The 20,448-nt window shown below is 71.4% G+C and overlaps 2 protein-coding genes across 4 annotated transcripts; one reads left to right on the top strand and one right to left on the bottom strand.

The window, feature by feature from the left end:
- Positions 1 to 2,937: 2,937 nt before the first annotated feature.
- Positions 2,938 to 9,173, top strand: SHFL (shiftless antiviral inhibitor of ribosomal frameshifting). 2 transcript variants are annotated; one of them, XM_075902513.2, is made up of 9 exons: positions 2,946 to 5,596; positions 6,764 to 6,905; positions 7,004 to 7,053; positions 7,255 to 7,299; positions 7,482 to 7,520; positions 7,844 to 7,999; positions 8,061 to 8,164; positions 8,244 to 8,392; positions 8,593 to 9,173. In XM_075902513.2, the coding sequence occupies exons 1-9, from the start codon at positions 5,570 to 5,572 to the stop codon at positions 8,793 to 8,795; spliced, it is 915 nt and encodes a 304-aa protein (XP_075758628.2). In that variant the 5' UTR covers positions 2,946 to 5,569; the 3' UTR covers positions 8,796 to 9,173. The 2 variants fall into 2 exon arrangements, with proteins under 2 accessions (XP_075758629.2, XP_075758628.2); XM_075902514.2 differs by lacking the exon at positions 6,764 to 6,905 and having other exon boundaries at positions 2,938 to 5,596.
- A 139-nt stretch (positions 9,174 to 9,312) lies between these two features.
- On the bottom strand, positions 9,313 to 19,811 carry ANGPTL6 (angiopoietin like 6). 2 transcript variants are annotated; one of them, XM_075902511.2, is made up of 7 exons: positions 19,645 to 19,811; positions 19,280 to 19,346; positions 15,824 to 16,413; positions 11,416 to 11,551; positions 10,730 to 10,923; positions 9,851 to 10,127; positions 9,313 to 9,750 (listed from the first exon to the last, which is right to left on the bottom strand). In XM_075902511.2, exons 3-7 carry the CDS (start codon positions 16,400 to 16,402, stop codon positions 9,557 to 9,559), a joined length of 1,380 nt encoding a protein of 459 aa, XP_075758626.1. In that variant the 5' UTR covers positions 16,403 to 16,413; positions 19,280 to 19,346; positions 19,645 to 19,811; the 3' UTR covers positions 9,313 to 9,556. The 2 variants fall into 2 exon arrangements, with proteins under 2 accessions (XP_075758626.1, XP_075758627.1); XM_075902512.2 differs by lacking the exon at positions 19,280 to 19,346.
- Between the last annotated feature and the right edge of the window lie 637 nt (positions 19,812 to 20,448).

A 20,448-nucleotide genomic window follows, 5' to 3' on the forward strand; every position in this document is an offset into this window, starting at 1 on the left:
GCATCCTGGGCCCCCTGCACGGCCCCTGCGCATCCTGGGCCCCCTGCACGGCCCCTGCGCATCCTGGGCCCCCCCTGCACGGCCCCTGCGCATCCTGGGCCCCCTGCACGGCCCCTGCGCACCCTGGGCCCCCTGCACGGCCCCTGCACATCCTGGGCCCCCTGCACGGCCCCTGCGCATCCTGGGCCCCCCCTGCACGGCCCCTGCACATCCTGGGCCCCCCCTGCACGGCCCCTGCACATCCTGGGCCCCCCTGCACGGCCCCTGTGCCCAGACCACCCTGGGCCCCCTGCACGGCCCCTGCACATCCTGGGCCCCCCCTGCACGGCCCCTGCGCATCCTGGGCCCCCCCTGCACGGCCCCTGCGCATCCTGGGCCCCCTGCACGGCCCCTGCGCATCCTGGGCCCCCCCTGCACGGCCCCTGCGCATCCTGGGCCCCCCCTGCACGGCCCCTGCGCATCCTGGGCCCCCCCTGCACGGCCCCTGCGCATCCTGGGCCCCCTGCACGGCCCCTGCGCATCCTGGGCCCCCTGCACGGCCCCTGCGCATCCTGGGCCCCCTGCACGGCCCCTGCGCATCCTGGGCCTCCTGCACGGCCCCTGCGCATCCTGGGCCCCCCCTGCACGGCCCCTGCGCATCCTGGGCCCCCTGCACGGCCCCTGCGCATCCTGGGCCCCCCCTGCACGGCCCCTGCACATCCTGGGCCCCCTGCACGGCCCCTGCGCATCCTGGGCCCCCTGCACGGCCCCTGCGCATCCTGGGCCCCCCCTGCACGGCCCCTGCGCATCCTGGGCCCCCTGCACGGCCCCTGCGCATCCTGGGCCCCCCCTGCACGGCCCCTGCACATCCTGGGCCCCCTGCACGGCCCCTGCGCATCCTGGGCCCCCCCTGCACGGCCCCTGCACATCCTGGGCCCCCCCTGCACGGCCCCTGCACACCCTGGACCCCCTGCACGGCCCCTGCGCCCAGACCACCCTGGGCCCCCCCTGCACGGCCCCTGCGCATCCTGGGCCCCCTGCACGGCCCCTGCGCATCCTGGGCCCCCTGCACGGCCCCTGTGCATCTTGGGCCCCCCCTGCACGGCCCCTGCGCATCCTGGGCCCCCTGCACGGCCCCTGCGCATCCTGGGCCCCCTGCACGGCCCCTGCGCACCCTGGGCCCCCTGCACGGCCCCTGCACATCCTGGGCCCCCCCTGCACGGCCCCTGCGCATCCTGGGCCCCCTGCACGGCCCCTGCGCATCCTGGACCCCCTGCACGGCCCCTGCGCACCCTGGGCCCCCTGCACGGCCCCTGCACATCCTGGGCCCCCTGCACGGCCCCTGCACATCCTGGGCCCCCCTGCACGGCCCCTGCACATCCTGGGCCCCCTGCACGGCCCCTGCGCACCCTGGGCCCCCTGCACGGCCCCTGCACATCCTGGGCCCCCTGCACGGCCCCTGCACATCCTGGGCCCCCCTGCACGGCCCCTGCACATCCTGGGCCCCCTGCACGGCCCCTGCACATCCTGGGCCCCCTGCACGGCCCCTGCACATCCTGGGCCCCCTGCACGGCCCCTGCGCATCCTGGGCCCCCCCTGCACGGCCCCTGCACATCCTGGGCCCCCCCTGCACGGCCCCTGCACATCCTGGGCCCCCCTGCACGGCCCCTGTGCCCAGACCACCCTGGGCCCCCTGCACGGCCCCTGCACATCCTGGGCCCCCCCTGCACGGCCCCTGCGCATCCTGGGCCTCCCCTGCACGGCCCCTGCGCATCCTGGGCCCCCTGCACGGCCCCTGTGCCCAGACCACCCTGGGCCCCCTGCACGGCCCCTGCACATCCTGGGCCCCCTGCACGGCCCCTGCGCACCCTGGGCCCCCTGCACGGCCCCTGCGCATCCTGGGCCCCCCCTGCACGGCCCCTGCACATCCTGGGCCCCCCCTGCACGGCCCCTGCACATCCTGGGCCCCCCCTGCACGGCCCCTGCACATCCTGGGCCCCCCCTGCACGGCCCCTGCACATCTTGGGCCCCCCTGCACGGCCCCTGTGCCCAGACCACCCTGGGCCCCCTGCACGGCCCCTGCACATCCTGGGCCCCCCCTGCACGGCCCCTGCACACCCTGGGCCCCCCTGCACGGCCCCTGTGCCCAGACCACCCTGGGCCCCCTGCACGGCCCCTGCACATCCTGGGCCCCCCCTGCACGGCCCCTGCACATCCTGGGCCCCCCCTGCACGGCCCCTGCACATCTTGGGCCCCCCTGCACGGCCCCTGTGCCCAGACCACCCTGGGCCCCCTGCACATCCTGGGCCCCCCGTGCACGGCCCCTGCACATCCTGGGCCCCCCTGCACGGCCCCTGTGCCCAGACCACCCTGGGCCCCCTGCACGGCCCCTGCACATCCTGGGCCCCCCTGCACGGCCCCTGTGCCCAGACCACCCTGGGCCCCCTGCACATCCTGGGCCCCCCCTGCACGGCCCCTGCACATCCTGGGCCCCCCCTGCACAGCCCCTGCGCATCCTGAGCCCCCTTGGTCAGCCAGTCCCCGGACAGGGATGGCTCCCAGACTCACTCACACCACAGGGAAGACGGACAGACACAGAGACAAGACAGTCCTCAGTCCGGACAAAACATAGAAATAATTACCTGACCAGAGTCCTGATGTTAGATCCCGGGATCCCTACCAGAACAGAGCGGGAACCAACAGGTTCGATGGCGTAGACTTCGCTGTGGCTGTGCACCTTTCCATTCTGGCAGAGGACCGCTCCGGCCAAATGCCCAGGTGCCAGCTACCACGGTCATCCTGCAAGACGGTCAGGGATCACACAGCCTCAGCGAAGACGGTTGCCATCTCGGTAGAACCTCCAAATTGTCAAAGTCAGACAGGACTCACAGATTTGGCAGACTGCTCTGTTTATTCTGCAAAGCTTTGCTAAAATGCATTCAGAAAATGTGAGTACCATACAAGGTTCAAACCCCTTGATTTTATACAGTCAAAAGGCCAAGTTAACAAGATCAAAGGGTGTGGCAAAACTTCACATTATTAGTGTGGTTAAGGATCTTCATTTCAATATCAAGCACACAGCAATCTCCTGGCTATATCTCCCTGATTATCTGGAATTGCTTTCTGTCTAACACCTAATGTTCCTTTTCCTGTTAAACTCAGGCCCAAATTGGCTAGCACCTTGATCTGCATACCTACAATCAACATTAACATACTTTTCTTCTTCCTCTTGAAAGACAAACAGAATTCCTTCAACTTATTCAATTATTACAGTACAATTCATCTTTCTCTTACAGTATAATTCTTTCTACTTTCACACACGCTTCAAATATGCCTTCTGGGCCGGCGTTGCTGAGGGTGCAGAGGGAGTTGGCTGATGTGGAGCCATTGGCCATTAGCTTTGAAAACTCGTGGCAATCAAGGGAATCCCTGGGAAACTGGAGAAAGGCCAATGCAGAGCCCATCTTTATAAGAGGGAAGGAAGAGAATCCAGGGAACTACAGACCAGTCAGTCTCACCTCAGTCCCTGGGGAAATCATGGAGCAAGTTCTCAAGTTCAGCAGAAAAGGATCTGGGGAGGAGAGTGGAGGAGACACTGGATGTGAGTCAACAGGGTCCCTTGTAGCCGAGAAGGCTAACGCACATTGGGCTGGGTTAGGAGCATTGCCAGCCAATCTAGAGAAGTGATGAGTCCCCTTGATTTGGCTCTGGGGAAGCCACAGCTGGCGTGTTGCAGTTCTGGGCCCCCCACTACAGGAAGGATGCGGGCACATTGGAGAGAGCCAGAGAAGGGCAACCAAACTGCTGAGGAGCTGGAGCACATGGGCTAGGCTACGTCTACACTGCAGGATTCTTATTCAAAGAAAGAGGAGCAAGTCTTGTGCAAAAAGCCCCGTGTTCTTACGATTTACGGTACTTTTTTTGCACAAGAACGCACTTGTAGTGTGGACGTGCCGCAAGTTTTTGTGCAAAAACTCACCAGTGTAGACACAGCCTTAGAGCTGAGGCTGAGGGATTTGGGCTTATTGAGTCTGCCAAAGAGAAGAGTGAGGGGGGATTTGAGAGCAGCCTCCAGCTACCTGAAGGGGGGTCCCACAGAGGCTGGCGAGGGGCTGTCCTCAGTGGGGGCAGATGACAACAAGGAGCAATGGGCTCAAGTTGCAACGGGGGAGGTCTAGGTGGCTATTAGGAGATATTGTCTAGGAAGGCGGTAAAGCACTGGAATGGGTTGATGAGGGACATGGTGGAATCTCCATCCCTAGAGGTTTTTAATGCCCGACTTGACAAAGCCCTGGCTGGGACAATTTAGTTGGGGTTGACTCTGCTTTGAGCAGGGTGTTGGACTAAATGACCTTCTAAGGTCTCTTCCAACCCTGTTCTTCTACCTTGTGTCCTTTTGCTTCCTTTATCAATGTTTTACACTTGCTAACTTCTAATATCTATCTGTTACTCTAAACTTCTCCTTACTCCCATTTGTTATATATGATTCTTCATAGCCACTTTCACTACCCCTTAAGTTAGGGGTGGGGTTTGGTTGGTTTTGAACCAGTGTGACTTTCTGTCTTGACTCAATTTTTGGACATCTAGTAAAATGCTCTTAAGATGTTCCCAATTTTTCCATGTAAACCCTTTCTCCCAGTGAACTGGGTTCAGGGTGTTTTTTCCGGCTGAGTGGAACTGGGCCTTACTTGGCACAGAGGCGATCTTCTCTGCTCTGGACTTTATTCTGTTTGCATCTAACAAACACGTCCGTTAATCTGACCGGCTCCACTCGACCTCGGCCAGTCAGAATGGGAACCAAAGGCCAGCGCCCCAGCTGCTACCAAGCGCCCCAGCTCCATCAGGAGCAACACCCTTTCTGGGCCGGGCCTTCCTGCCAAGGCGCAGGAACAAGGAACCCGGCTCCGCAGGGGCTGCGTGTGGATGTCAGGGACACAGCCCCCGCCTGGCACAAAGAGGTGCCGCCCCTCGACGCCTCTGCACCCCTTTACACCAGCTGGGACCTGGCCAGCTGCATGGAGCCCTGTGGGCTGGGGGCTGGGGGCTCCCTGCGCCTGGCCTGCTTGCCAATAAGGCCGAAGCCCTTTGCAGTGAGGGCGCCGAGGCCTGGGGCGATGGGCCCGGCGGGAGAAGGGCCGGGCACGGGACTGGGGCTGCCCCTCCAGCGCCCAAAGAACCGGGGAGCTGGCTGGTCTGAGAACACTGCAGGGCGACCCAGGGCCAAACCGCTCCGCCCGGGCCCCTGCCCCTGTCCCCGTGGGGCGCAGCTCTGGGCTCGAGGCAGCTGATCACGGGGCAGACCCCAGGGCCCTGCGCTGACGGACCCCGGACGGGAGGTGCTGGCGGAGCAGGGAGGGACCTGGCCGCCCTGCTCCCTGCCGAGGGAGCCCGGCCCGCTGGGACGGGGCAGGGGCCGGAGCCTCCCCAGGTGCGTCCCCGCCCCGCGCCCTCCCCGGACCCCTCGGGCCAGGGGCGCCCGGAGCTCGCTGCGCCCCGGGGGAGGAGCCGCCCGGCGGGCGAAAGCGAAAGCGGCCGGCGGGGCGGAGCGAGTCCGGGCGCAGGAGCCGACGCAGGGCGGGCGCCGGGGGCCATGGAGCACCGGAGAGCGGCGGTGGAGGTACGGGGCGGGGGGCGCCGCGGCAGAGGGGTGCGCCGGGGGGAGGGGCGGGCGAGGGGAGGTTCCATGGGGCAGAGGAGGGGGGTGCTGAGGCAGAGGAGGGGGGCGGGGCGGGCGAGGGGAGGTTCCATGGGGCAGAGGAGGGGGGTGCTGAGGCAGAGGAGGGGGGCGGGCGAGGGGAGGTTCCATGGGGCAGAGGGGGGTGCTGGGGCAGGGCCATGGGGCAGAGGAAGGGTGTGCCGGGGCGGGGCCATGGGGCAGATGGGGGGCAGCGCCAGGAGGGTAGGGACGAGCCCTGGAGCAGGACTTGGCTGCCCCACTTGCCTAGGGCATCGCCCCCCCCCCCGCCTCTGCCAGGCCTAGAGCCGCCTGGGGCGCTGAGAGCCCAGCCGGGCGCATGGGCCCCACTGGTGAGCGGGTGGCCTGAGCAGCCAGCACTGGGCCAGGGCTCAAGGACTTTGGCCTCCTCCCTTCCCCGCCGGCCCCCCGGTGCTGGGAGCATGGGGGGCGCTCGGCCCTGCTGGAGCCTCACGTGCCCGCCCGCCACGTCTTTGGACGGTCCCTGCCTGGGCCAGCGTGGGGCGCCCGCAGAGCTCCGGCTCTCTGGGGGAGTCCCCGGCTGGAGGGCGCCTGCCCCCCAGAATGGACCCGCGGGGCCGAGCTAAGAGCCCTGTGGGTCTGGCCCCCGGCCGTCCCAGCCAGGGGTTTGCGCAAGGCCCACTGGTTCCTGGCATGTGACGGAGCCGTTGTCCGGCTGGTGCTTCCGGGGCCCTCGGACTCTGGCCTGCGCTGGCCTGGGCAGGGAGCCTGTGACCACGGGCCCAGCCGGCAGAGCCAGCAGGCGCCTTGCGGATCCGCGGGGGGAGTCGTGAGCCCAGGCTGGCAGCCCGAGGGAGGTTTCAGGCCCCCCCATCCTGCTGGCATCTGCTCTGTCCTGCGGCATCTTTCCCGCCACATACCAGGGCAGGTGAGAGGTGGGAAGGGCCCAGAAACAGCCAGCTCCCTGGGCCAGGCGGGGGGGCGGATGAACCCAGGCCCAGCCCCGGGGCCCCCCTTGTGCTCAGCAGACGGGCTCCTGGGCAGAGCCCCTCCCAGGGCTGAGCGGGGCCCTGCAGTGTCCCCGGGAGGCCGGGGGGGCCGGCTGTGTAAGGTGGGCTCGCCTGGCAGCTGGAGAAGAGCGTGCGGCGGCTGCGGGAGAAGTTCTATGGGCAGGTGAGCGTGGAGCAGGCCGTGCTGCTGATGGGTCGGTACTGCAACGACCACGCCATGGTCTGCAAGGTCATCGTGCTCTGCAGGGAGCAGCTGGAGGGTGAGTGCGGGCGCAGCCCGTGGGCCGGGGCGGGGGGCGAGATGCTGGGGCAGGCTGGGCGGAGAGGCTGGGGGTAACCAGGGTCTCTCCTGCCCTAGACATGGACCCTGAGGAGCGCCGGGCCCTGCAGCAGGACCCTGTGATGAAGGTAGGTCTCCGTTCTCAGCGGTGGGGGCATGGGGCTGTGCTGGGGGGCCCCGGCCGTCACCGTCACCGCCAGGCACGGCTCTGGGGTCCCTGCTCACGGCGGGAGGGCGGGTGTCTGCGCCTTGGGGTGCTGGGCTGCGGCTGGGTCACCCGGGTCTCGCTGAGCCTCCCTCTCCAGCCTGGTTCCTCTCGCTTCCCCTAGAGCGTGGTGGAGAAACTGAAGCAAGAAGAGGAGCAGCAGAAACAGGTGAGCGCGTCTGCCTGGGTACGTGTGCGTGGTCTGTGTCTGTCCCTGGCTGGAGGAGGGCGCCTGGCATTGGGGGAGGGGGTGCCCGCCTGTCCTGGCACGAGGTCCCAGCGCTGAGTGTCGTTATTCGTACACGTCTGGTTATTTGCATTCTCCTTTTATTGCTGTCCCTCCCTGTGCAGAAATCCAGCCAGGACTGTGAGAACGACCAGGACATCAAGGTGAGGGGGCCAGGCCCAAGGAGCGGAGCCTTAGCTCCCTGTTCCTGGCAGATCTTGCCCTCCGCAGCTCCCACAATGGCGAATAGAGACCCCGGCCGAGCTCAGGGCCTGTCGGGCCGGGCCCCCCCCCCCGGACCCCGGCCGAGCTCAGGGCCCCGTCGGGCTCGGCCCCCCCCCCAGACCCCAGCCGAGCTCAGGGCCCCGTCTGGCCGGGCCCCCTAGACCCCGGTCGACCCGAGGGAGCCTGTCCCTGGCCAGCTCGGTGAAGCAGGTGGGGGGAGGGCCAGGAGTCAGTGAGGAGAACACAGACGACCTCCCCCCAGGCCATAGCCCGGCAGCTGCGGGTGCTGCCCCTGACCGAGCGGAACCTGCGCATGTTGGACCACGCCAGCCACAACCTCCTGCCCTGGGCCGAGCGCCAGTTCGCCTGCCAGCCCTGCGACAGCGCCTGGTGGCGCCGGGTGCCCCAGCGGAAGCAGGTACGGCGGGGGGGGGGGGGGGTGCCGGGGCCGGGCCGCTCACTCTCTGGCGCCCCCGCAGGTGTCCCGGTGCCGGCTGTGCAGGAGGCGCTACGACCCGGTGCCCTACGACAAGATGTGGGGCACGGCCGAGTTCCACTGCCCCTCCTGCAACCGCAGCTTCAGGTGAGGGGCCGGGGGCAGGGGGCGCCCAGGCAGCTCTGGGGGCGTCTGACTCACCCGCCCCCCGCTCTCTCCCTGGCAGTGGCTCGGCGCAGATGGGCATGGCCTCCCCCTGCTTCATGTGTGGCACCCGCGTGCTGCCCAGCTGCATCCTCTCGCCGCGCCAGGCCCTCGGCCCCCGGAGCCGCAACCCCCACTCCTGCTACGCTGAGGACTGCTACAACCGCCGAGGTGGGGGGCTGGGAGCCAGGGCGCCCGGGTACCACCCGGCTGGGGGAGGTGGGAGCCCAGACCCCCGGGTTCTATTCCAGCCTTTGCCATGGACTCCAGTCCCGCTCCGCGCCTCAGTTTCCCCTTTGGTAACGGGTGGGCAGCGGCCCATGAGCCCCAGCCGCTGCCGCGTGTGACGCTCTCCTCCCCTCCCCCCGCAGAGCCCCATGTGCCTGGCACCCACTGCGTGCACCCCCGCAGCCGCACCAGGAACCAGCTGCCCAAGGTGCTGTGTGCCAGCCAGGAGCACCACAGCACCGGCTCCACCGTGGCCACCTGCCTGAGCCAGGGCAGCCTGGCCCAGTGCAACCTGGACGAGCTGCTCCTGGACGACCTGGAGGAGAGCGAGGACTCCGGGGACTAGCCCCCCCCCCCCGGCCCTGGGGCCCTGCTTGCACTTTCTCCTCCGCTGCGCCCTGGAGAGGGCTCTGCAACTCTGCCCTCCCCTCCGTGTATTCCTTGTACGGCTCAGGGGCCGCAGGACGCCGGGGGCCCCGCAGGGAGGCCTGGGGCCAGGGCTGGAGCCGGGATGCGGGGCTGAAGGGGGCGAGGCCGGCTGCCCCAGGACCAAGCCACGGCGGGTCGGGGGGACGTGCCCTCTGCAGCCCTGCCTGAGACGCTGGGCCTGCCCGTGTGCCCTGGGCAAAAGGGGATGATGCTCTGACCCCCGTGCCCAGCGCCGTGGCAACCGTTTCTTCCCAGCTGCCTTTTTAAACCGAGTGACAATAAAGACTTCGTGGCACCGGCCGTGTCCAGGGCGCTGGGGCCGGCAAGGCCGGGGGCTCCGGGGGCCCTTCCCCGTGATGGCAGTTTTCCCTCTGGGCTTTAGTGATGCTGTGGCCTGCCCAGCGTGTGGGAGGCTCCCGGGGCTCAGGCATCGGGGCAGGTGGCTCTGGGGGCTCAGGTGCTGCAGCAGGGGGCTGAGGCAGTGCAGGCATTGGATGACTGGGGGGCTCAGGCGACTCCGGGGGCTCAGGCGGCTCCGGGGGCTCAGGCGTCGGGGCGGGTGGCTCAGGCGACTCTGGGGGCTCAGGCGGCTCCGGGGGCTCAGGCGTCGGGGCGGGTGGCTCAGGCGACTCTGGGGGCTCAGGCGGCTCCGGGGGCTCAGGCGTCGGGGCGGGTGGCTCAGGCGTCGAGCACAGGCCGCACCATCATCAGCACCTTGCGCAGGGAGTAGGCGCCGCCGCGGAACTCGGCCCAGTAGACGCCGTCCTGGTAGCGGCTGCGGTAGTGCCCGCCTGCGTACCACACCCCGTTGAGGTTGGAGTGGGCGCAGGCGTTGTACCACCAGCCGCCCTTCTGGTACTGGGCGCAGCTCCCTGCAAGGGGGAGGGACACGGCGTCGGGGCCAGGAGGTGCTGGGGGCCGTGCCCCCCCGGCCCAGGAGCCCCCCTCCCCCCAGAGCCGCCGGGCCCTTACCGGCGTAGGCGTCGTGGTCGCGGTCCCGCGTGCTGAAGGGGCGGCCGTCGTGCCAGGCCAGCGAGTCGCCGGCGCTGCCGCGGTACCGGCCCAGCCGCAGCCGGTAGGCGTCGCTCTCGGGCTCCAGGCGGAAGCGGTCGTAGTGGGCGTAGGCCTGGCGCCCTGCCCAGTCCTCCAGCAGCACCCGCAGCGCGTAGGGCCCCGGGCCCTGCCCCGTCACCCGCCGGGCGCTCTCCAGGCCCAGCCAGTGCTCGCCCGCCAGGGGCCCGAAGCCAAGCTGGGGGGACGGCAGTGAGGGGACAGTCACTGGCTGCTCAGGCCCTGCCCCAGGCTGGGGGCCCTGCGTGGGGCTGAGCCCTGCCCTGGCCCGGCGAGGTGGTGGCATTGCTCCCAGAGCCCCCCGGGGATGGATCCCACCAGGGGCTGCCCTGTGCCCCCCATGCCCTGTATCCCCAGGTGAATGCTCCCAGCCCCCCGGCCGTGTGCCCCCCTGACCACGCCCCTCCCCGGCCAGGTCCCCAAACCTCCCCCCGGCCGTGTGCCCCCCGACCACGCCCCTCCCTGGCCAGGTCCCCAAACCTCCCCCCGGCCGTGTGCCCCCCTGACCACGCCCCTCCCCGGCCAGGTCCCCAAACCTCCCCCCGGCCGTGTGCCCCCCTGACCACGCCCCTCCCTGGCCAGGTCCCCAAACCTCCCCCCGGCCGTGTGCCCCCCTGACCACGCCCCTCCCTGGCCAGGTCCCCAAACCTCCCCCCGGCCGTGTGCCCCCCTGACCACGCCCCTCCCTGGCCAGGTCCCCAAACCTCCCCCCGGCCGTGTGCCAGAAGGCTAGGCCCCAAGCTTCTCCCAGACCCCCCCGGCCGTGTGCCCCCCCCATACCTTGTAGTGGTGCCAGGTGGTGAAGAAGTCGACGGAGCCGTCCTGGCGCCGCTGGATCACGGTCCAGCCCCCGCCCTCGTGCTCCTGCTCGCACCAGACCTGCAGGGACGGGCCCGAGCCCCCAGGCTGCACCACGTGGACCCCGCTGGTGGCGTGCCCAGCGCGCCGCGCCTCCAGGCAGTCGCGCCACGGCCCTGTGCCAGGGAGCCACGTCAGTCGCCCCTTGGCTCCCCGGACATCTCCCTGCCCCCCCACTAAAGGGGAGGGCTGCAGTCACCCCCCACTCGCTGGCCCCATGGCACCGCTTTGGTCCCTGGGGCTGGGCTGGGGGAGGAGGGAGCCGAAGGGGAAGCCCGCAGGCCATCCGTGTGGGGAGAGATGGGCCTAGGCAGAGCCAAGTGGGGGAAGGGGGCAGGTTTGGGCGCGTGGGGGGGCTCCAAGGGGCCGGTCGGACGAGGGCTGCACTGTATCACTGCCAGGCTGGAAGGCCTGTGGTGAATCGTGGCTCCCCCCCCCCCCCCGTGAATGTTCTGCCAGATCCTGAGGGGGGCACGTCCCAGCCCTGCAGAGGGAGGCCATGGGCCAGCCCTCCCCCCCCCCCCCGGCTGCAGGCAGCCAGCACGGGGCTCAGCCAAGAACAGGCCGAGGGGGCTGCAGCCCGCCCTCCCCCCAGCTCCCTGACTCACCGGAGGGCCCGGAGGGCAGGGTCGGGGGGGGCAGCTCCGTCTGGTCCATCTGCAGCTCGGCCGCAGCGTCGAAATACGCCCTGCTCTCGTTAGCAACGCCGGCCGCGCGGGGGGGCACAACCGGCACCAGAGGGGGCTGTGGGGAGACAAGGGGGGCCTGAGCCTGGCACCCCCATAGCGCCCTGCTGGGCCCCGCTGCCTGCCTGACCCCCCTGCCCCCCATCACCCCCTGCACCCCGCCCTGGGGGCCACCTGGCCGCCCACCTGCCTAACGAGACCCCCACACAGTGCTCATGGCTGCGGGGCACACGGGCCCCCCAGGGAGCCCGGCGACTGGGGGGACACACGGGTCCCGCAGAGAGCCCGGCGGCTGGGGGGACACACGGGCCCCGCAGGGAGCCCCGCGGCTGGGGGGACACACGGGCCCCGCAGGGAGCCCGGCGGCTGGGGGGGGGACACGGGCCCCGCAGGGAGCCCGGCGGCTGGGGGGGACACACGGGCCCCGCAGGGAGCCCCGCGGCTGGGGGGACACACGGGCCCCGCAGGGAGCCCCGCGGCTGGGGGGGACACAAGGGCCCCGCAGGGAGCCCCGCGGCTGGGGGGACACACGGGCCCCGCAGGGAGCCCGGCGGCTGGGGGGACACACGGGCCCCGCAGGGAGCCCGGCGGCTGGGGGGGACACACGGGCCCCGCAGGGAGCCCCGCGGCTGGGGGGGACACACGGGCCCCGCAGGGAGCCCGGCGGCTGGGGGGGACACACGGGCCCCGCAGGGAGCCCGGCGGCTGGGGGGGACACACGGGCCCCGCAGGGAGCCCCGCGGCTGGGGGGACACACGGGCCCCGCAGGGAGCCCGGCGGCTGGGGGGGACACACGGGCCCCGCAGGGAGCCCGGCGGCTGGGGGGGACACACGGGCCCCGCAGGGAGCCCGGCGGCTGGGGGGACACACGGGCCCCGCAGGGAGCCCGGCGGCTGGGGGGACACACGGGCCCCGCAGGGAGCCCCGCGGCTGGGGAGACACACGGGCCCCGCAGGGAGCCCGGCGGCTGGGGGGACACACGGGCCCCGCAGGGAGCCCGGCGGCTGGGGGGGACACACGGGCCCCGCAGGGAGCCCGGCGGCTGGGGGGACACACGGGCCCCGCAGGGAGCCCGGCGGCTGGGGGGACACACGGGCCCCGCAGGGAGCCCCGCGGCTGGGGGGACACACGGGCCCCGCAGGGAGCCCGGCGGCTGGGGGGACACACGGGCCCCGCAGGGAGCCCCGCGGCTGGGGGGACACACGGGCCCCGCAGGGAGCCCCGCGGCTGGGGGGGACACACGGGCCCCGCAGGGAGCCCGGCGGCTGGGGGGGACACACGGGCCCCGCAGGGAGCCCGGCGGCTGGGGGGGACACACGGGCCCCGCAGGGAGCCCGGCGGCTGGGGGGGACACACGGGCCCCGCAGGGAGCCCGGCGGCTGGGGGGGACACACGGGCCCCGCAGGGAGCCCGGCGGCTGGGGGGGACACACGGGCCCCGCAGGGAGCCCGGCGGCTGGGGAGACACACGGGCCCCGCAGGGAGCCCCGCGGCTGGGGAGACACACGGGCCCCGCAGGGAGCCCCGCGGCTGGGGGGGACACACGGGCCCCGCAGGGAGCCCGGCGGCTGGGGGGGGGACACACGGGCCCCGCAGGGAGCCCGGCGGCTGGGGGGGACACACGGGCCCCGCAGGGAGCCCCGCGGCTGGGGGGACACACGGGCCCCGCAGGGAGCCCCGCGGCTGGGGAGACACACGGGCCCCGCAGGGAGCCCGGCGGCTGGGGGGGACACACGGGCCCCGCAGGGAGCCCGGCGGCTGGGGGGGACACACGGGCCCCGCAGGGAGCCCCGCGGCTGGGGGGACACACGGGCCCCGCAGGGAGCCCCGCGGCTGGGGGGACACACGGGCCCGGCAGGGAGCCCGGCGGCTGGGGGGGACACACGGGCCCCGCAGGGAGCCCGGCGGCTGGGGGGACACACGGGCCCCGCAGGGAGCCCGGCGGCTGGGGGGACACACGGGCCCCGCAGGGAGCCCGGCGGCTGGGGGGACACACGGGCCCCGCAGGGAGCCCGGCGGCTGGGGGGACACACGGGCCCCGCAGGGAGCCCCGCGGCTGGGGGGGACACACGGGCCCCGCAGGGAGCCCCGCGGCTGGGGGGACACACGGGCCCCGCAGGGAGCCCCGCGGCTGGGGGGACACACGGGCCCCGCAGGGAGCCCCGCGGCTGGGGGGGACACACGGGCCCCGCAGGGAGCCCCGCGGCTGGGGGAGGACACGGGCCCCGCAGGGAGCCCCGCGGCTGGGGGAGGACACGGGCCCCGCAGGGAGCCCGGCGGCTGGGGGGACACACGGGCCCCGCAGGGAGCCCCGCGGCTGGGGGGACACACGGGCCCCGCAGGGAGCCCCGCGGCTGGGGGGGACACACGGGCCCCGCAGGGAGCCCCGCGGCTGGGGGGACACACGGGCCCCGCAGGGAGCCCCGCGGCTGGGGGGACACACGGGCCCCGCAGGGAGCCCGGCGGCTGGGGGGGACACACGGGCCCCGCAGGGAGCCCGGCGGCTGGGGGGACACACGGGCCCCGCAGGGAGCCCCGCGGCTGGGGGGGACACACGGGCCCCGCAGGGAGCCCGGCGGCTGGGGGGACACACGGGCCCCGCAGGGAGCCCGGCGGCTGGGGGGACACACGGGCCCCGCAGGGAGCCCCGCGGCTGGGGGGACACACGGGCCCCGCAGGGAGCCCCGCGGCTGGGGGGGACACACGGGCCCCGCAGGGAGCCCCGCGGCTGGGGGGACACACGGGCCCCGCAGGGAGCCCCGCGGCTGGGGGGACACACGGGCCCCGCAGGGAGCCCGGCGGCTGGGGGGACACACGGGCCCCGCAGGGAGCCCGGCGGCTGGGGGGGGGACACACGGGCCCCGCAGGGAGCCCCGCGGCTGGGGGGGACACACGGGCCCCGCAGGGAGCCCGGCGGCTGGGGGGGACACACGGGCCCCGCAGGGAGCCCCGCGGCTGGGGGGGACACACGGGCCCCGCAGGGAGCCCGGCGGCTGGGGGGGACACACGGGCCCCGCAGGGAGCCCCGCGGCTGGGGGGGACACACGGGCCCCGCAGGGAGCCCCGCGGCTGGGGGGGACACACGGGCCCCGCAGGGAGCCCCGCGGCTGGGGGGGACACACGGGCCCCGCAGGGAGCCCCGCGGCTGGGGGGGACACACGGGCCCCGCAGGGAGCCCGGCGGCTGGGGGGACACACGGGCCCCGCAGGGAGCCCGGCGGCTGGGGGGGACACACGGGCCCCGCAGGGAGCCCCGCGGCTGGGGGGACACACGGGCCCCGCAGGGAGCCCCGGCGGCTGGGGGGACACACGGGCCCCGCAGGGAGCCCGGCGGCTGGGGGGGACACACGGGCCCCGCAGGGAGCCCCGCGGCTGGGGGGACACACGGGCCCCGCAGGGAGCCCCGCGGCTGGGGGGGACACACGGGCCCCGCAGGGAGCCCCGCGGCTGGGGGAGGACACGGGCCCCGCAGGGAGCCCGGCGGCTGGGGGGGACACACGGGCCCCGCAGGGAGCCCGGCGGCTGGGGGGACACACGGGCCCCGCAGGGAGCCCCGCGGCTGGGGGGGACACACGGGCCCCGCAGGGAGCCCGGCGGCTGGGGGGACACACGGGCCCCGCAGGGAGCCCCGCGGCTGGGGGGACACACGGGCCCCGCAGGGAGCCCCGCGGCTGGGGGGACACACGGGCCCCGCAGGGAGCCCCGCGGCTGGGGGGACACACGGGCCCCGCAGGGAGCCCGGCGGCTGGGCTGCGTTAAGAAAGAGGCTTTAGGGGCTGCAGCCCTGGGCTATGGGGCTCGGCTGGAATTGCTTGGACCCTGCCACTCCCATTGGTCGGGAATCACAGCCAATGGGAGCTGCGGGGGGCGGGGCCTGCAGGTGAGCCCAGGGCAGCATGCAGCCACCTGTTCCCCCAAGAGCAAACGCGAACTGCTCCAGGTAGGTGCCTTGGACCCCAATGTGTGCCTCAGCCCTAAGCCCCTCCTGATCCTAGCTCCTGCCCCGACTCCACACCCCTAATCTCCTGCCCCCTCCTGCACTCCAAACCCTTGGCTCCAGTCTGAAGCCCCTTCCTATACCCCAGATGCCTCCTTGCCCCCCAGAACTCCTGTCCTCCCAGCCCTGAGCCCCCCACATTCTGAATCCCTCAGCCCCACCCCTGCCACAGATCATCCATGTGCAGAATGAATTTTGTTATGTGCACCCATATGCCACCCCACCTCCATGTCACGCACCATTTCTGCATCGTGCACCAAACCACAATAGTGCACGTAACAAAATGCGATCTGCACGTGCGCATAGCAAAGCGGGGTAGCCCTGCCAGGAGGTACCTGCGGGGGGGCTGGCCCGGTGCCCTGCTGGCACTGCCGCTCCAGCCGCTGGATGAGGGCGCTCTGGTTGTTGACGAGGGTGGCCAGCGCCTGGTAGCGCAGCTCCAGCTGCCGGTAGCCGGCGGCCAGGTGCAGCGCCTGGGCCGAGGCGTTGGCCACGCGCTCCTCGAGCTGGGCTAGCGAGCCAGGCCGGCGGCGTCGCTGCAGGATCTCATGCAGCAGCTGAGTGTAGAGCTGGCTCACGCGGGCGTTCATGGTGCGGCTCTCCTTGCGCAGGGCCTTGACCTCGCTCACCAGCGCCCCGTCCACCTCCACCAGGCCCCGGAGCCGCTGCAGCTCCGTCTGCTGCCGGCCCAGCGCCTCCTGCAGCGCCCGCGCCTCGCTGCGGTTGGGCCCGGGCGGCTCAGGGGTCACGCGCACGCTGCTCCAGCACACGGCCCCCGTGAACTTCTGCTGCGGCACGATGAAGGTGAAGGTGCACTTGGCCCCGGCGCGGGGCTCGGCCGCCTGGCCCCCCCGGCTCTGGGAATGCACCGGTCCCGCCAGGCTCAGCAGCAGGGCCATGTGCCAGGTGGCCATGGCACCGGGCTCTGGGGGGAGAATGCAGCTGGAAGCCGGCATGCCGGGGAGCGGGACCCATCTCGGCCACTGCCCTGCTGGCTGACTCAGTTTCCCCACCCACCCAGGGGTTCCCCTTGTGGCGGGGTTAACAGAAGAGGGGTCCAGGTGCAGTTCCACCGGAGCTCAGCCTGCTCCAGCCCCCCACGCCCTGTCTCAGGCCTGGCGCTGCGCTTATCACGGCCCCTAAACAACACCGACCCCACCCCCGTTCCCAGGCTGGCCTCAGGAGCAGAGCCCTGCTGGCGGACCCAGCACCACTGGGCAGGGGCGGAGAGGGGCCGACGGCAGCCCCTGGCTAGCTCCGGGCAGCGCCGAGAACTCAGCCCTGCCCCCGGCCCCAAGCACTGGGCCACCCCACTCTGCCCCGGGAAACCGGGCACAGCGCCAGCCGGGCCTTGCAGCCAAGCTGGGCCACTCCAGAGTGAAGGTGGGGACAGAGTCCTGGCTCCCTCCCGCTCTAACCACTAGTCCCCACTCCTCCGGCAGAGCTATGGACAGTCCTGGCTCCCTCCCGCTCTAACCACTAGCCCCCACTCCTCCGGCAGAGCTATGGACAGTCCTGGCTCCCTCCCGCTCTAACCACTAGTCCCCACTCCTCTGGCAGAGCTATGGACAGTCCTGGCTCCCTCCCGCTCTAACCACTAGTCCCCACTCCTCCGGCAAAGCTATGGACAGTCCTGGCTCCGTCCCGCTCTAACCACTAGTCCCCACTCCTCCGGCAGAGCTATGGACAATCCTGGCTCCCTCCCGCTCTAACCACTAGTCCCCACTCCTCCGGCAGAGCTATGGACAGTCCTGGCTCCCTCCCGCTCTAACCACTAGTCCCCACTCCTCCGGCAGAGCTATGGACAGTCCTGGCTCCCTCCCGCTCTAACCACTAGCCCCCACTCCTCCGGCAGAGCTATGGACAGTCCTGGCTCCCTCCCGCTCTAACCACTAGTCCCCACTCCTCCGGCAGAGCTATGGACAGTCCTGGCTCCCTCCCACTCTAACCACTAGCCCCCACTCCTCTGGCAGAGCTATGGACAGTCCTGGCTCCCTCCCGCTCTAACCACTAGCCCCCACTCCTCCGGCAGAGCTATGGACAGTCCTGGCTCCCTCCCGCTCTAACCACTAGCTCCCACTCCTCCGGCAGAGCTATGGACAGTCCTGGCTCCCTCCCGCTCTAACCACTAGTCCCCACTCCTCCGGCAGAGCTATGGACAGTCCTGGCTCCCTCCCGCTCTAACCACTAGTCCCCACTCCTCCGGCAGAGCTATGGACAGTCCTGGCTCCCTCCCGCTCTAACCACTAGTCCCCACTCCTCCGGCAGAGCTATGGACAGTCCTGGCTCCCTCCCGCTCTAACCACTAGTCCCCACTCCTCCGGCAGAGCTATGGACAGTCCTGGCTCCCTCCCGCTCTAACCACTAGTCCCCACTCCTCCGGCAGAGCTATGGACAGTCCTGGCTCCCTCCCGCTCTAACCACTAGCCCCCACTCCTCCGGCAGAGCTATGGACAGTCCTGGCTCCCTCCCGCTCTAACCACTAGTCCCCACTCCTCCGGCAGAGCTATGGACAGTCCTGGCTCCGTCCCGCTCTAACCACTAGTCCCCACTCCTCCGGCAGAGCTATGGACAGTCCTGGCTCCCTCCCGCTCTAACCACTAGTCCCCACTCCTCCGGCAGAGCTATGGACAGTCCTGGCTCCCTCCCGCTCTAACCACTAGTCCCCACTCCTCCGGCAGAGCTATGGACAGTCCTGGCTCCCTCCCGCTCTAACCACTAGCCCCCACTCCTCTGGCAGAGCTATGGACAGTCCTGGCTCCCTCCCGCTCTAACCACTAGTCCCCACTCCTCTGGCAGAGCTATGGACAGTCCTGGCTCCCTCCCGCTCTAACCACTAGTCCCCACTCCTCCGGCAGAGCTATGGACAGTCCTGGCTCCCTCCCGCTCTAACCACTAGTCCCCACTCCTCCGGCAGAGCTATGGACAGTCCTGGCTCCCTCCCGCTCTAACCACTAGTCCCCACTCCTCCGGCAGAGCTATGGACAGTCCTGGCTCTGTCCCGCTCTAACCACTAGCCCCCACTCCTCCGGCAGAGCTATGGACAGGACTCAGGAGTCCTGGCTCCCAGCTGCACCCCCAGCACAGCGACCCTTCCCCGCCTGCTCCTGGCATGCAGAGGCTGCAGGCAGGGGCCACTCTCCCCCTTTGCCCACACATGCAGGGCCAGGAAGGGGAAAACAGCCCCCGTGCCAAACCCCAGCACGTCAGGTGACGATTCCAGCTGCCAGCGAAAGCGTTTCCCAGGCTGTTCATAGCCCCGTCGCAGGCACCCACCCACCCAGCGCCCAGCTTTGCCCTGGGGCCGATCCACAGGCCCGGAGCAGGGACCAGCCCTGCCTAACCCTCCAGCCGCCCGGCCCCACCACAGCCCCCGGAACTGGCTCCTGTCCAGAGCAGGGCAGCCCCGCTCCCGCGGCTCAGCAAGCCGGCTGCCCCCAGCTGCCAGGCCTGCCCACAGCACAGGGGGCTGGCGGGGGGCTGCCCCCCCGACGCTGAGACAGGCAGAGCAGGGGAAAGCCCCCAGCTCAGAGCTCGGCCGCACGTGCTGCTAACGGGCTGGGGGGTGATGCTAGCAGGAGGGACCAGGGTGTTGCCTGGACCCCGCCGAGATCAGGGCACCGCCCAGACCCCAGAGCCCTACACGGCCCCCTCAGGGAGCCAGGAATCGAACCCCTGCTGGCTGCGTGCCCGGGGGGCAGCCCCTTATGCCACGTGCAGCAGGCCCCCCCCCCCCGCGTTTGCGGATCCCCATCAGAGGGACAGGCCTGGCCCCTGGGGCTGCCACTCACCAGTTCCTCCCCGCGGCTCTGCCCCTCGGCCGTGGGCGCGGTCGCTGCTGGTGCAGGCAGCCGGGCACTAAGCAGGAGACGCATTAGACGTGGGAGAGCCTGTCCCCAGCCAAGGGATGGGACCCAGGCGGCCTGGCTCCCAGCCCCCTCCCGCCCCTGCCCAGCCAGACCCACCCTGGCCCCTGACACTAAGCAGAGCTGGCCTGGGAATGCCTCTCCTGACCCCAGCGCCCAAGCCCAGCTGTAAATATTTATCCTGCTCATTCCTCTGCTCTGCGCCCGCTCGCCTCCTGCCCATGCAGCCCCGGGGCCGGTGCTCCCCGAACCGCCCCCCTCGGCACGTGCTCCCTGGCCCCCGGACCCACCTGGAGCCCGCCTGCCCCCTGGATGCAGTGTCAGGGCCGGCCAGTGGCACCGCCGGGAGTGGCAGCCCCAGCCCCTGGCAGGGGTGCGAGAGCAGTGACAGCGGCAGGCCCCAGCCGAGCGCCCGCCCGCTGCCTGCCTAGGAATGCTGCTCCCGGACAGGCAGGCGGCCAGGGACGGCTCCAGCTACTGCTCCCCGCCTCCTCCGCCTCCCCTCCCAGCGCAGAGCAGGGCCCAGCCCCGGCGGCTGGGCTGGCACCAGCGGGGAGCCGACTCCGGCTCCTGCCTTCAGCCCTGGCCGAGATCAGGCCCCCGGTGCCCGGCCCAGCGTGAAGCTGCCCCAGGGCCCTGCGGCTGGCCAGACACAGCCCCCAGCAGGGGCCCTGCCCACCCCCGGAGCAGCAGCCTAGGGGGCAGCGCCTCCCGCCCTAAGCCCTGGAGGGCAGGGGCTGGGAACGGCTGGCAGAGAGAGCGGCAGCAGCGCCAGGCACCTCTCCCGGCTGCAGTCTGAGTGGCCGTGGGCAGCCTGCTCGAGAGGCACCCCGGGGACACGGGGGTCCCAGACCTGCCATCACTGCGGCGGCCGAGGGCCAGGCCCGGTGGCGGGGACGTTCGTGAGGCTCAGGGCTGCCGGGGTCAGGGCAGCTCCAGGCAGGGGCACAAATGGATCCTGGGACAGGCTCTGAAAAGGGAGCCCAGGGCGAGCGACAGACGCTGCAGCCATTGCCCGGGGACGAGATGTCACCTCTAGAAGCTGGCAGCGGGGCACTGAGGAGCCTCCCAGCCCTCGGCTCCAGAAAGCATCA

The sequence above is a fragment of the Pelodiscus sinensis genome, chromosome 31, assembly GCF_052426305.1.
Source record: "Pelodiscus sinensis isolate ZL-2025 chromosome 31, ASM5242630v1, whole genome shotgun sequence".
NCBI lineage: Eukaryota > Metazoa > Chordata > Testudines > Trionychidae > Pelodiscus > Pelodiscus sinensis.

Coding starts and splice junctions, on each gene's coding strand:
- ANGPTL6 (XM_075902512.2), bottom strand. CDS start 16,402: ATGGCCACCTGGCACATGGCCCTGCTGCTGAGCCTGGCGGGACCGGTG. Junction 11,552..15,823: donor CCGGGCCAGCCCCCCCGCAG/GTACCTCCTGGC, acceptor GTCTCCCCACAG/CCCCCTCTGGTGCCGGTTGT. Junction 9,751..9,850: donor CGACCACGACGCCTACGCCG/GTAAGGGCCCGG, acceptor TCCCCCTTGCAG/GGAGCTGCGCCCAGTACCAG.
- SHFL (XM_075902513.2), top strand. CDS start 5,570: ATGGAGCACCGGAGAGCGGCGGTGGAG. Junction 5,597..6,763: donor ACCGGAGAGCGGCGGTGGAG/GTACGGGGCGGG, acceptor CTCGCCTGGCAG/CTGGAGAAGAGCGTGCGGCG. Junction 7,521..7,843: donor AGAACGACCAGGACATCAAG/GTGAGGGGGCCA, acceptor ACCTCCCCCCAG/GCCATAGCCCGGCAGCTGCG.